At 42.5% G+C, this 14908-nt stretch overlaps 1 protein-coding gene across 2 annotated transcripts in view; it reads right to left on the bottom strand.

Annotated features, from left to right (window-relative positions):
* cmya5 (cardiomyopathy associated 5) overlaps window positions 1-14908 on the bottom strand; it is a 112596-nt gene that overhangs the window by 67584 nt on the left and 30104 nt on the right. For both annotated transcript variants that reach the window (XM_063049332.1, XM_063049333.1), the window contains exon 3: window positions 2552-2647. In XM_063049332.1, coding sequence (XP_062905402.1) covers window positions 2552-2647 — 96 coding nt within the window. The remainder of the gene's footprint in view (window positions 1-2551; window positions 2648-14908) is intronic.

Below are 14908 nucleotides of genomic sequence, written 5' to 3'. Positions count from 1 at the left end.
TCCATGTTATTGTCATGTGCACAAGTACAGTGAGGTCCAGGTACAATGAACACCTTCCTTGCAGCAGTATATACGCAATGGCCAGTGTATTTGATACACCTGTACACCTGCACATTAATGCAAATCATGTGGCAGCAATTCAATGCATAAGAGCATGCAGATATGGTCAAGAGGTTCAGTTAATGTTCACACCAAACATCAGAATGGGGAAGAAATGAGACTTCGACCGTGGAATGGCTGTTGGTGCCAGATGGGGTAGTTTGAGTATCTCACAAAACTGCTGATTTCCTGGGATTTTCATGCACAACTGTCTAGAGTTTACAGAGAAAAACAATGCCAAAAAAAAAACATGCAGTGAGTGCCAGTTCTGTGGGCGAAAATGCCTTATTAATTAGAGAGGTCAGAAGAGAATAGCCAGACTTCCAGCTGACAGGAAAATGACAGGAACTCAAATAACCACGTATAACAACAGTAATGTGCAGAACAACCTCTCTGAACACACAACACATTTATCCTTGATGTGGATGGGCTACAACAGCAGAAGACCACAAACATGCACTCAATAGCCACTTTATTAGGTAGAGGATGTATAGCTGCATTAGGTATAGAAATTACACAATATATTATATACAACATATCTACATCAATTACATAAGATAGTGAAAAAAGGCTGCAAAAAAAGACACTTGTACAAAAAAAAAACACTTAGTCCATAGGGTTCCAAGAGTTGTTCTGTTCCATTGCTGAAGTAGGATTAAAGTTGGTTTAAGTACCTCATTGTTATAGTTACAAGAATAATATCTGTGCTTATAAATCTTAGTTATTTGTTTAAGTTAAAATAACTTAGATTTTTTTAAAATGAGGAAATGTTTGAAATTCTAAAGGGAAAATTTTCAGTTTGAACATCTGGGTAACAAGTGTAACACAGGGCTGGAAAACCAGGGAAGATCAAAAAGGAACATGAGAGCATAAATAGCTGGAAATATTTCTTCGCAAAGGGACAGTGATCTGGAACAAAGCACAAACACTTGTAGAAAGCATTTGCTCACTGCTGGAAGCTGAAAGCAATGCTTATTATAGACATGTGCAGCACAGTGACACAGCTGGTAAAGTCACTGCCACATAGCCCCAGTGACCCATATTCAATCCTGACCTCCAGTGCTGTCTGGGTGGTGTCTGTACATTCTCCCTGTGACTGCTTGGGTTTCCCCTAGTTGCTCTGGATTCCTCCCATACCCTAAAAACATGGAGTCAATGAGTTAATTCGCCACTGTAAATTGCACTGTGTAAAATTTGAGGGATGTTGATGGGAATATAGAGAGAAAAGATTGTGTTGGGGAAGGATTAGTTTAATGGATGCTTGATGCTTGGCACAGATTTAGTGAGCTAATGGCCGAACCTGGGTTCGAGATGACAAAAGCTGAAGGGGATACCTGATAGTGTATTAAATTATGGGAAGCATAGATAGGGTAGACAATCAATCATTTTCCCAGGGTAGAAATGTCAAATGCAAGAGGGCATGCATTTACCGCATATCTTATATTCCCTATTTGCTGTTTATTCCAATACAAAATTGGAATTGGACACGCAATCATTAATACTACACTCAGTGGCTACTTTATTAGGTATACCTGCTCATTAATGTAAATATCTAATCAGCCAGTCATGTGGCAAAAATTAAATGCATAAAAGCATGCAGACATGGCCAAGAGGGGACATGGCTTCAAGATTCAGGGGAGTAGATTTAGGACAGAGATGAGGAGGAACTGCTTTTCCCAAAGAGTGGTGAATCTGTGGAATTCTCTGCCCAATGAAGCAGTGGAGGCTACCTCAGTGAACATATCTAAGACAAAGTTGGATAGATTTTTGCATGGTAGGGGAATTCTGGATTATGGGGAAAAGGCAGGTAGGTGGAGATTACTCCATGGACAGATCAGCCATGATCATATTGAATGGCGAAGCAGGCTTGGTGAGCCAGATGGCCGACTCCTGCTCTGATTTCTTATGTTCTTAAATTCAGAGCCCCAGTTGTTATTCAGACCCAACATCAGAATGGGCCATGGAATGATTGTTGGAGCCAGATGGGGTGGTTTGAGTATCTTAAAAACTGCCGATCCCCTGGGAATTTCATGCATAGTAGTCCCCAGAGTTTACAGAGAATGGTGCAAAAACAAACAAAAAAAAAACACCAGGTTCTGTGGGCAAAAAACACCTTGTTAGTGAGAGAGGTCAGAAAAAAAATGGCCAAACTGGTTCAAACCGACAGTAACTCAAGTAACCACGTTAACAGCAGTAGTGTGCAGAAGAGCATCTAAATGCATAATATGTCAAAGTGGATGGGCTACAGCAGCAGAAGACCGCACTGAGTTCCACTCCTATGCCTAACAAAGTGACACTGAGCACATGTCACCTGAAATATATATTATTCTTCCTCATTAGCAGTCTATAACAAAAATTAAACAAATACAGTTTTTTTGTGGTATTTACACAAACCTCCTGACCTGGATTGTATGAATATCAAAACTGATGTAAAATTTAACATACCACCCACCTCAACAGTATTAAATGCATCTTCTAGTTCTGTCACAAATTCCTCTGTTCTGTATGCCTTTTCCTCAGCTGCCTCCATAAACACATCCAACTTTTCCTACAAAGAAAGAAAAACATTTAAAAAGCAATTACAATACCTTTTGAAGGTTATCTTATGGAATTAAATATGCTACTTTTAGTCATAATTGTTAAGAACAAAAGGTTGTCATTTGTCTTGTATATGAGAAGTTTTTGTATCAGTGATTTAAGGGGATAGGTAACTTTCCTCACTCAAATTTTAAATTCTGCTGGGAAAATAATGTTAAATTTGAGAAATATTAAAAGAAACACTGAATGTGGCTTTATACAGTTATGTTAATGAGTCACAGAGTTGTAATACACAAGAGCTCCCAATGAAACTATGCTCTGGTCAAGCCTAAGAGATGATGCTTAAATATCTATTGTGTGCACCGATTGGATGTCCACTCATCTATAAATCTTAAAATTTCAATGTTTTAATTTTGTTGATTAAAATGATGGGGAAAAAAACATCTCATTATAAATAAGTGCCAGGTGAAACCAAAACAGGAAATGTTGGAGAAAAACAGACAATCTTTAAGATTAAAATTTTGATCGAAATAAAGATGTTGTCCGATCAAGCTTTCAAACTGAAGTATTAATTGTGTTTTTCATCCATAGATCTCTGTGACCTGCTGGCTATTGCCTACATGTTCCATATTTTTATTTCTTACTTCCTGCAGTTTTTTGCCTTTCGAATTCCAGATGAGATAGCCAACGAGAGTTTTAAAAACCCGATTCTGATGGCAGAGGCAACAAGTGTATATGGGTTGACTACCACCGCTGGAGAGCAGAAAGCACAGGGCTGAACAGCAAAATGGAATGAAAGACTCACACTTCCCTGTCAGCTACAGACAATTCTGGAGCCGGAGGAGCCATTATTTACAAATCTAAAATATAGTGGATACTGAAATTGGAATAGAGTACTGTATGGACCCTTAGCCTCACGAAGATCTGTCAATCTTTTAAGCTCCAGTAAGATGGCAGCAGGCTTGGACGTAGTTGCTTCTATGCGGCCAACCAAAGGTTTTATTGTCCTTTTTAAATGTATTTTTATATGATCACAAGACACAGCTGGACATTAAGAACTTAAAGTACTGCAGGTCGACCCCAATAGCGAGGTGTGTATTTCGACGGAGAAACTAAGGGAGCTGGATGTGGTGGGGATTGTGCTGCTGCCTGCGACAAGAGGCGACATAGGAGTAGACGAGTAAAGGCGATGCGTAGTCTAACAGCAACTGACCATCTTGTAATCATAACACTGGACATCAGACACTGCAAGTCCGACTCACTGATTTAGTGCGGACAGCAGGGGAGGACAGCGGAGGAGCTGTGTGGTCTTGGTCTCAGCGAGAACCAGGCCTCAGGCAGCGATGTCGCCAGTTTACAGTTGCCCAGGAGAGAGGTGTTGGAACCGGTGCACTTTAAGCAGCGATGTCGCTAGTTTCCAGTCGCCCAGGAGAGAGGCGTTGGAGACGGTTTACTCCGAGCAGCGGTGTCGCTAGTTTACAGTCGCCCAGGAGAGAGGCGTTGGAGACGGTTTACTCCGAGCAGCGGTGTCGCTAGTTTACAGTCGCCCAGGAGAGAGGCGTTGGAGACGGTTTACTCCGAGCAGCGGTGTCGCTAGTTTCCAGTCGCCCAGGAGAGAGGCGTTGGAGACGGTTTACTCCGAGCAGTGGTGTCGCTAGTTTACAGTCGCCCAGGAGAGAGGCGTTGGAGACGGTTTACTCCGAGCAGCGGTGTCGCTAGTTTACAGTCGCCCAGGAGAGAGGCGTTGGAGACGGTTTACTCCAAGCAGCGGTGTCGCTAGTTTACAGTCGCCCAGGAGAAAGGTGTTAGAGTCGGTGCACTCCCAGCGTGGCACGGCATCCAAACTGGAGCCAGTGCTGCTCCCCAGTATTGGCTCAGCAGAAGGCAAGCCATATTGTGTTTGGCTGCAGACTGCCACAACAATCATGGACTCAGGGTCTTGAACTACATATTCTTAAAAATAATTTTACAAATTTTATTTATACATCTTTTGTGTGACTGTATTTTACTAATATCTTAGGTGTTCTTGCTATCTTATACAGTATGTGCTGCATGTGCCTTGTGCTGTGTATGACTGTTGGTACTGTGTTTTGTACCTTGGCCCCAGAGTAACACTCTTTCATTTAGCCACATTCATGGTATTCATGTATGGTTGAATGACAATTAAACGAATTTGAACCTACTCCATGAACAATCTAACCCTTCCCTCTCAAATAGGCGTCCATTTCCCTTTCGTCCATGTGTCTATCTAAGAGTCTCTTAATTGTCCTTAATGTATCTGCCTCTACCACCACTCCTAGCAGTCCATTTCATGCACCTTCCACTCTGCTTGTAAAAACCTCTGACATCCCTCTATACTTTCTTCCAATCACCATAAAAGTATGTCCTCCCCAATTAGCTGGTAAATCTCTGTGTCTTCTTCAAAGCTTTCACATCCTTCCTATAATAAGGCCACTAGAACTGAACATAATAGTAGTTAACATAAGTGTAGTTCAACCAGGGGCTCTTGAACTCAATCCCCCAATGAAGGCCAACACACCATATGATTTCTTAACCGCACTATCAAATTGAGCAGCAACTTTGAGCGAACTATGGACAAGATGGACCCAAGATCCTGCTGCTCCTGCACATTGCTAAGAACCCTGCCATTAACCTTGTTCTCTGCCTTCAAGCTCAACCTTCCAAAGTGTATCAAACTTACATAAAAAAACAGAAAGTTCCAGAAAAGACACAACAGTTCAAACAACATCACTGGAGGGAGTTGATGATATGGGTGATAGAGGGTCACGTGAGTTTTTTCAAATTCTCAGTCCCAAGCCCACCCACTTTGCAGGGTTTATAAAAGTGGGACAGGGGTGAAGGAACCAAAGTTTTACAATAAAGCTGGGGACCTCACAATCAATTATTCATACTGGCTCAACATTGGCCATTCAGGCTTCCTAGACCCAGCAGCTCAGGAGAAGACGCAAGTGTGTTTACAATATTACCTGCAAATCATGAGCAGCTTGAAAAGCTACTCATGGTTCTCCCAGAACTCATAAATCCCCTTTGATTGGAAATTGGTTTATTATTGTCACATGTAATGGGATTACAGTGAAAAGCTTTTATTTGTATGCTCTCCATACAGATATTTCCAAACATAAGTACAAGGATGGCCTACTGCAGCTCCTACATACCTATTAAAGGTAAGAAGAAAACTCATCACCCTCCCAGCACTTATCCCGGCAAGCGGCCAAGGTGCTACACCTGCCCGTTCACTCTTCCCTCTCCTCCACTCAGGGCCCCACACAGTTCCTCCAGGTAAGAAAACACTTCACCTGTGAATCTGCTGCTGCTGTCTATCGTATCCAATGCTCCCAATGCTGCCCTCTCAACACTGATGAGATCCATTGTAAGTTGGAGGACCACTTTTTCAAGTGCCTCCAATCCATACGCCAAAAGTGGAACTTTCCAGGTTTTAATTTCGATTCACATTCCTGTTCTGACATGTCAGTCCATGGCCTCCTCTTGTGCCAAGATGAGGCCACCCTCAGGATGAAGAAGCAACATCTTGTATTCTGTCTGGTTATCTTCCAACCTGATGGCATGAATATTGATTTCTCCTTATGGTAAAAAAAAATTATTTCTCTCTCCCCTCTTCTTCTATTCCTCACTCTGTCCTCTTTCTTCTTCTCACTTGCCTTCTCCTTCCTTTTCTCCTATGGTCCACACTCCTCTCCTATGAGATTCCTTCATCTCCAACCCTTTATCTTTCCCACCCACCTGACTTCACCCATCACCTTCTAGCTACCTTGCCCCTCCCCCCCACCTTCTTATTCCCCTTTACTTCTCAGTCCTGAAGAAGGCTCTTGGCCCGAAACGTCAACTGTTTCTTCATTTCCATAGATGCAGTTCCTCCAGTATTTTATGTGTGATGCAGAACAAGCGTTACAGTGACAGAGACAGTGCAGTGCAGGTGGAGAAATAAAGTGCAAAGGTCATGTCAAAGTAGACGAGGAAATTGAGAGTTCATCTTTGGCCCAAAAGGTCTCTGTTTAAGAGTCTTATAACAGCAGGGTAAAAGGTATCCTTGAGCCCAGCAGTATATGTTCTCAGGCCTTTGTACATTCTGCCCAGTGGGAGGAGGTGAGAATGACCAGGTGGGAGGGGTAGACAGAGTCAGTGGAGGGGAGGCTCACTTCTGCGCTGGCGCAGGCTACTCAAATTTTCCTCCAACATCCCTACGTTCCCCTGCCAAAGGACGCACTCTACAAAAATCACTCTAGAGTTACAACCACACTAAATTTGCACCCTTCTCTTCAGCTCATCAAGCCCACCTATTAATATCAGGGTAATTAATTGTTTCTTTCTCCAGAAAATGCTCGATCCCCTGAATGTTTCCTGGGTTATAGAACATAGACATAGACATCTACAGCACATTACAGGCCCTTCAGCCCACAATGTTGTGCCGACCACAGAACTTACTCCAGAAACTGCCTAGAATTTCCCTACCACATAGTCCTCTGTTTGTCTAAGTTCCATATACCTATCTAAGAGGCTCTTAAAAGACCCTATTGTGTCTATCTCCACCACTGTCTCCAGTAGTGTATTCCACACACCCACCACTCTGCATTCTGTGTAAATAACTTACTCCTGACATCCCTCCTGTACCTACTTCCAAGCACCTTAAAATGATACCCTCTTGTGTTAGCCATTTCAGCCCTGGGGAAAAAGCCTCTGGCTATCCACATAATCAATGCCTCTTGTGATCTTATACACCTCTATCAAGTCACCTCTCATCCTCTGACGCTCCAAGGAGAAAAGGCCAAATTCACTCAACTTATTTTCATAAGGCACGTTCTCCAATCCAGGCAACATCCTTGTAAATCTCCTCTGCACTCTCTCTATAGTATCTACATCCTTCCTATAGTGAAGGGTGACCAGAACTGAACACAGTACTCCAAGTGGGGTCTGACCAAGGACTTATATAGCTGTAACATTACCTCACGGCTCTTGAACTCAATCCCACAGTTGATGAATGCCAACACACCATACGCCTTGTTAACAACACTGTCAACCTGTGCAGCAGTTTTGAGTGTCCTATGGACATAGACTCAAGATCTCGCTGATCCTCCACACTGCCAAGTGTGTTACTTCGATATCTGTTATTTTGGATACTTTTCAGCATCCAGGCAGCAAAGGTCTATCATTTCCACTTTAAACACAGAGGCTTATCATTTTCATATTGAATGCAGAAGCCGATCATTTTCATACTCCAATCTATTCCCATCTCTGTTCCAATCCTATCTGACTCCATCTCTCATGTGGAATTTTGCTGTGAAAGTAGCTTAAGAAGGCAAAACAATTGAAGCAAACAGACAACTTGAGAATTTACAGCTGTTAGCTGACGTAATTGAATCACATTACTCTCTGAAATTAAAATGGCAGATAGAGATAAACATGACACAGACCATAAGTAATATTCCAGAAAATAACCAGCAGCTTTAGATATTATAGCAAGCAATTAGGCAGTGCTATCAATAAACATTAGATGTCTAGCAATAATTTCATCTGAATATTTACATAGAACATAGAATAGTACAGCACAGTACGGCCCTTCGGCCCACAATGTTGTGCCAACCCTTAAACCCTGCCTCCCATATAACCCCCCAACTTAAATTCCTCCATATACCTGTCTAGCAGTCTCTTAAATTTCACTAGTGTATCTGCCTCCACCACTGACTCAGGCAGTGCATTCCATGCACCAACCACCCTCTGAGTAAAAAAACCTTCCTCTAATATCCCCCCTTGAACTTCCCACCCCTTACCTTAAAGCCATGTCCTCTTGTACTAAGCAGTGGTGCCCTGGGGAAGAGGCGCTGGCTGCCCACTCTATCTATTCCTCTTAATATCTTGTATACCTCTATCATGTCTCCTCTCATCCTCCTTCTCTCCAGAGAGTAAAGCCCTAGCTCCCTTAATCTCTGAACATAATTCATACTCTCTAAACCAGGCAGCATCCTGCTAAATCTCCTCTGTACCCTTTCCAGTGCTTTCACATCCTTCCTATAGTGAGGTGACCAGAACTAGACACAGTACTCCAAGTGTGGCCTAACCAGAGTTTTATAGAGCTGCATCACTACCTCATGACTCTTAAACTCTATCGCTCGACTTATGAAAGCTAACACCCCATAAGCTTTCTTAACTACCCTATCTACCTGTGAGGCAACTTTCAGGGATCTGTGGACATGTACCCCCAGATCCCTCTGCTCCTCCACACTACCAAGTATCCTGCCATTTACTTTGTACTCTGCCTTGGAGTTTGTCCTTCCAAAGTGTACCACCTCACACATCTCCAGGTTGAACTCCATCTGCCACTTCTCAGCCCACTTCTGCGTCCTATCAATGTTTCTCTGCAATCTTCGACAATCCTCTACACAATCCACAACACCACTAATTAAACAGAATACATTGGGTCAAATATTGTGAGTTTGGCTGCAGAGGGACATTTTCTGTTCTTTACTGAAATAAAATAGCTCTTTTTATATTGTGTATATCTACTAGAAGTGACAACAATTCCACATATTCATTGTACCAAGAACAAGGCAATATCCAAGTTGAATGATGTACAATCATAAACCACTGTGATATTATTACAGTAAATTTTCAAAGTAAATACTAATTAACAACAAGGCCATCATCAGTTTAATCACGAGAGGGTTCTCCTACCCCGTAACTTGTGGTTTGGACAATTCCTAGATGGAAATGTATGATCTCTGAAACCAATTGTTTGGAACTAGTTAAATACCACAGTGGGTCAAAACTAAGCCCTGTCACAACCACTGCACTCACTGGCCTTTACAATTATGATGTTAGAGTGTAATCTGGAGTTATGGAAATATTAATTTCAACAGCAACCATTCTACAAACCTGAATGTGGATTGTAGGTTGAGAATAAAATGCAGCTCTGAACAATGGTTTTCTTGGAGCTGCAGACCTGGGTCAGATGCAAACCAAGAAATACTCCATTGACTTGAGATGTCTGCATATTCATGAATGCAACCCAGAGTCAGTGGCAATTAACATTCACTTTGGGTATCTGGACTGTTGGTATGAAGATCTAGGTGCTTGAAAATTATATGTAATTCAAAGGAAGCATTGTGAATACATTGTAACTATAGAATTGTTCTGCCATTTTAGCATATAAAAATGTCATGTAATATTGAATCATGAAGGCCTCTACCAAGAGTGTCTACAATGACGCCTGCTTGTTGTGCTGAATAAAGACTTCTATATCCCTAACTTCAGTGTCTTATGGTGACTTTGATCATAGTCACATCTGGGGGCTCATCCAGGTTACTTTCATGGCCCATTGTGTGCCAGTGATCTCAGCAGTCCTCTTAAGACTCAGCAGTAGATCTGTTCAGATCAATAATCATGGGATCACGAAGTATCACGAACATGACAGAGAGCTGAACTGGTAGATATAAAAGTAGGGTTTGTGTAAGAGACCAGACAGTTTTGGCAAATTTGGTGAGGCAGGGCTATCAGTGGTGGATACTAACCATTTGGAACCCCAGTGGGGTGCATGTGTACTCATCTGGAGAACTGTATAGTACCAGACTCATATACAAATGTGTTTGTTTTTTTAAGAAAAAGTCTGTAACTTTGGTATAACAGTCAAATACTAAGGATAAAGTACAAGTTCAAACACACATAAGTGGCGGATTGCAGAGTACACACCCTGTGGTTTTAAGTATGTACTGATTCATTTTTATCTTCCATTTATATTTTGCATATTGTGGTAATTAGTGTGGAGATACTTGAGGGAGAGGAAATATCTAGATATATCTGTCAGGGTGGCACCGATGAAGTCAGGCAACATCAGGTTGAAAACCCTGATAACCAAAGCCAGTCCTTCACCCTAATTATGACCATCTACAAGGTCTTCACTCCTAGGGAGGGGAGAGCAAAGCATTTTGTCAGAGCTACCCTGCCAAAGTTGCCTGTGGGAATACAGAATTCTGGCGCAAGCCTCAGCAAATGGTTGAAGTTCACCAGATGCACCCCAAAGATATACATGTGTTAGCAAAAGCAAAGTGCCCAAGGAATATGTGGGCCAGTATGGTCCAGGGGGTGCAGGATGGTACATAGCCAACTATGGGGAATACTAACAATGACAAGGGATATCAATTCTTTAAGGAGAAAGTGAGGCAGTGATGGGGGGAGGTGAGAGTAACTGGGGAAAAATAATGTCAGTTTTTCAGAGAGCTGGTGCGCCTGCCGTGGTTCGTGCAGAACGTAAATATCGAGTGTATGAGGAGTATTCAGAGTTGGATAATCCAGGGAGGAATGACCCAGTCTTCCTGAAAATGCTGAAGGAGGGCCTGAGCTCGCTCAGCGGGAAGTTTTAGATTTGAAGATAGCGATGGGACCAACCTACTCCGCAATAATATCAGAGGACTTGCTTTGTGTGCCAATATCCAGAGCACTTAGCAAGGAACTGCTGGAATAGAGGTGGAAGGATAAAGGAGATAATGTGTTACAGCTATGGCCTATTGGCCATGGTTGGAGGCAGTGTTCTGAAGAGAGAGGAAGGTGTGAGGATTACTCACCAAAACAGGCAGACTCCACAGCAGCGCCCTCTTGTTCCTATTTAACTGCCAACCACATTACAGAGCTGGTGAGGTCAGACAAACAGCTGGCTACAGCCTTTATTGCCAGAGACGGTCATCCATCGATGTACACAAGAGGTTAATAAACCAGCAATGTGAAAAGTTGGACACAGGGTCGTCAGAATCGATAACTGATCTACCCTTGTCCATGACCAGAAAGGCGATTTACATTACCATTACAGGAAATGAAACAATGAGGGTGGAGAGAAGTCACCTCAGGTACTTGAGATTGAGGGACTGCAGCTTCCAAGAGATTTTGGGTGTGTCCAAACATGAAAGTACCAGACACAGTGATTAAGGCAGGTGCTATCATAGACTCAGAAAAAGGATGAAATACATGGACAAGACAGGAACAGCAAACATGTGTGACCCACAAAACAACCAGCATGGCCCACAGAGTAACAGCAGCCCCAAGCAGCGAGGTGAAACAGAGCAATGTGTGGGAATCATGTCAGGAGGTCCCAAGGGTAGGGGCCAAGCACAGCCAGGAGCTGTCGGAAGTCATGCAGCTGCCAGAGGAGGCAGCAGTGATTAAAGGCTCACAGAAAGGGGATAATTCGGAGCAGAAAGGGAATGAGTAGGCAGACTCAGTGCAAGGAGGGAAGCAGAAGAACAAGAGGCAACTGTAACTACAAGTGTACAGGAAGAAACTACAAATGCCAATTTAATGAGATTATACAGAGATGCGAAGGACCACTGTAACCAGGGTAACACAATGAGGGACCGAGCAAAACGGCAGCAACACATTGCTGCTGAGAGAGAAGAGATAGTCCTCCCATGATCAAGTCATGAAAAGGAACGGTTTGCTCCACGATAGATTGGACCCCAGATGGGACGTTTAACCAATGACACCTGTGTTGTGTGCAAACCTGATGAGGTAGCCCGTGGAAACACTGGTCTCCGGTGAAACTCACAGACAGAGCGAGGGATCAAGGTACCTGTTAACAGTGTCATTGCAAAGAACCTAAGTGATGAACCCCAGCTAGCTGCATCAGATCTGACTGCACCTGTCTGAAGCAGACCCATAATAAACACAAATGCAGAAGACACCGAAAGTGTGGTAGCAAGCTATGAACTGCCTGTTAAAGTATAATGGCCACTATACACTGTAATGAAGGCTGGTTTCTGGAGGCAGATGTATAGATCAGAATAGAAAACCACTGGGGAAAATAGATGGGAAGGGATCTGAGTTTACAGGGACATCAGGTTCCACAACTTTGACAGCATGACAGACTAAGAGAAGAAATTACAGTCACTCTAGCCTGAATAGGGAATGAAAACAAATAAACTGGACTCTTTCAGTGCTTGGGCCAGTGATTGAATGGGCAATCCAGAAGGGGGCGCCATCAGGGTGAGGTCCTCGCAGTAATTAGAGACCATCCAACCCCTCCTGTACATCAGTTAAAGGGTCTGAGAGACTAGTTGTCAGATTCTGACAGTCTTTTGTCAGGGTATGGATTGTGAACTGTTGCCTGTGAGTCTGACCAAAGAGCCACTGATAGCCACTGTTGAGTCTTAAGTTATCAGAGAATGAGGAGCAGAGACAAAGAATGTGATTAAACCACAATCGGCCAGCAGGGAAGGAGACAACAGTCAATGACAAAGCTGCATTTTAAAGACTGTTCGTCAATTTTATTTATTTATTTATTGAGATACCGAGTGGAATACACCCTTCTATCCCTTCGCCACACTGCCAAGCAATCCCCAGAGTAATCCTAGCCTAATCATGGGACAATTTACCATGACCAATTAACCTACCAACCAGCAAGTCTCTGGACTGTGGGAGAAAACCACAGCACCCAGAGGAATGCCATGCAGTCACATGGAGAACGTACAACCTTCTTGAAGGCAGTGGTGGGAATTGAACCCAGGTTACCTGTAGTGTAAAGTGTTGTGCCAACCACTACGTTACCATGCTGCCCTGGCACAGTACCATCTCTGCTTGAGTTTGTAGTTAGCCATCAGGGATGGTAGTGTAGATGTAGAAGCACATGGGGATATGACAGGTAATTGGCGAAGAGAGTCCAAAGTACAGGACACTTTTGCTGCCTTTCTTGATTAGATCCTTAAGGTTTGGTCTTTCCTGGATCAAAATTATTTTTGTCCAGGGGGGCCAAGAGGAGGGGCTGTTAGGGCGCATTCTGGAGTAATGTAATACAGCAAATATTAATTGGAACAGTAACCAGTCTTCGGACCTGAATGTGGGTTGTAGATTGAGTTTAAAATGCAGCTCAGAACAATGATGTTCCTGGAGCTGCGGACTGGGGTTGATTGCAAACATATAAATACTTTATTGACCTGAAATGGAAGCATAAGCATGAATGCAGCCAGAGCCAGTGGTGATTAACATTCAGTTTGAGTGTCTGGAGTGTTGGTGTGAAGATCTGTGTGTTTGAAAATTATATGTAATTCAAAGGAAGCATTGTGGACACATTGTAACTATAGACTTGTCCTGCCATTACCTTTGATCTTTAGCATATAAAAATGTCATGTGATATTGGGTCAGGCAAGCCTCTACCAAGAGTGTTTCCAATGATGCCAGTTTGTTGTGCTGAATAAAGACTTCAATCTCACCAGCTTCAGTGTCTCCTGGTAACTTTGATCACAGTCACAACATATGGCACCCTTCAAGAATACTCTTAACTACTTGTTAGGTCTCTGATACCCAATCATTAAAATCTCGGCACGTGAACATTTGTAGGCACACACTTCGTCCTACAATGTGTGGTAGACATTTTGGTAAACAATATTCTTGGGATTTTTCCTGGGAATGCCTGCATGAAAATGTATCTTCTGATACTATATGGTGACACTAATAATAAATGTACTTTGATAATTTGAGAAGACAATCTTGTAATGATGTTTATTGTACTTATTGTATGCCTATTATTTGTTCAACCAAAATTCACCATGTGAATTAAAGGCGTGGTATACACTGTATACAATACATGATCATTGGCGATCAAAGGAAAAAGCAGTCCTAGTTACTGCCTTTTGAGTTTTTTTTAAGTGTGAATATGTTTTATTGACTGAGATTCTAGTTAGGAGATGAATTCAATCCGTTAGCTGGATCAGTAATTTCCTTAAGCAGTAAACTATCTGCATCTGGCATTCCCATGTCATCATCATCCAAATTATCCATAACGCCCAAGTATGCGTAATTGAATACTCACAAGGAGCATGACACAAAGGTATTGCTCCTTGCTTTGATAATAACTGGGCAGCAGAGCCATTGCATTCCTGACAGACTAATGGTTAACCTGCCTGTTCCTGTGCCAATCTGCTTAATAGACATCAACACATTTACTGTTTCAGGTTTCAACCACAGCTGTATTGTGCAGATATATAGAAAATTAATAAATAACAGTATTTCAATATCTTCATGAAATAGAGTTTGAATCCTAGGATTTCATTTGTAATGATTGATAATAAGCAATGATAGAATCATACAGCACTACAGCCCTTCAGCCCATCTAGTCTATGCCAAACTATTATTCTGCCTAGTCCCATCAACCTGCATCTGGACCATAGCTCTCCAAACCCCTCCCATCGATGTATGTATCCAAACTTTTCTAAATGATGGAATCAAACCTGTATTCACCAATGTGCTGGCAGTT

The sequence above is a fragment of the Mobula hypostoma genome, chromosome 5 (assembly GCF_963921235.1).
Source record: "Mobula hypostoma chromosome 5, sMobHyp1.1, whole genome shotgun sequence".
Classification (NCBI taxonomy): domain Eukaryota; kingdom Metazoa; phylum Chordata; class Chondrichthyes; order Myliobatiformes; family Myliobatidae; genus Mobula; species Mobula hypostoma.
Note: the sequence above shows the minus strand (reverse complement) of the source record. Positions and strands in the feature narration are given on the sequence as shown.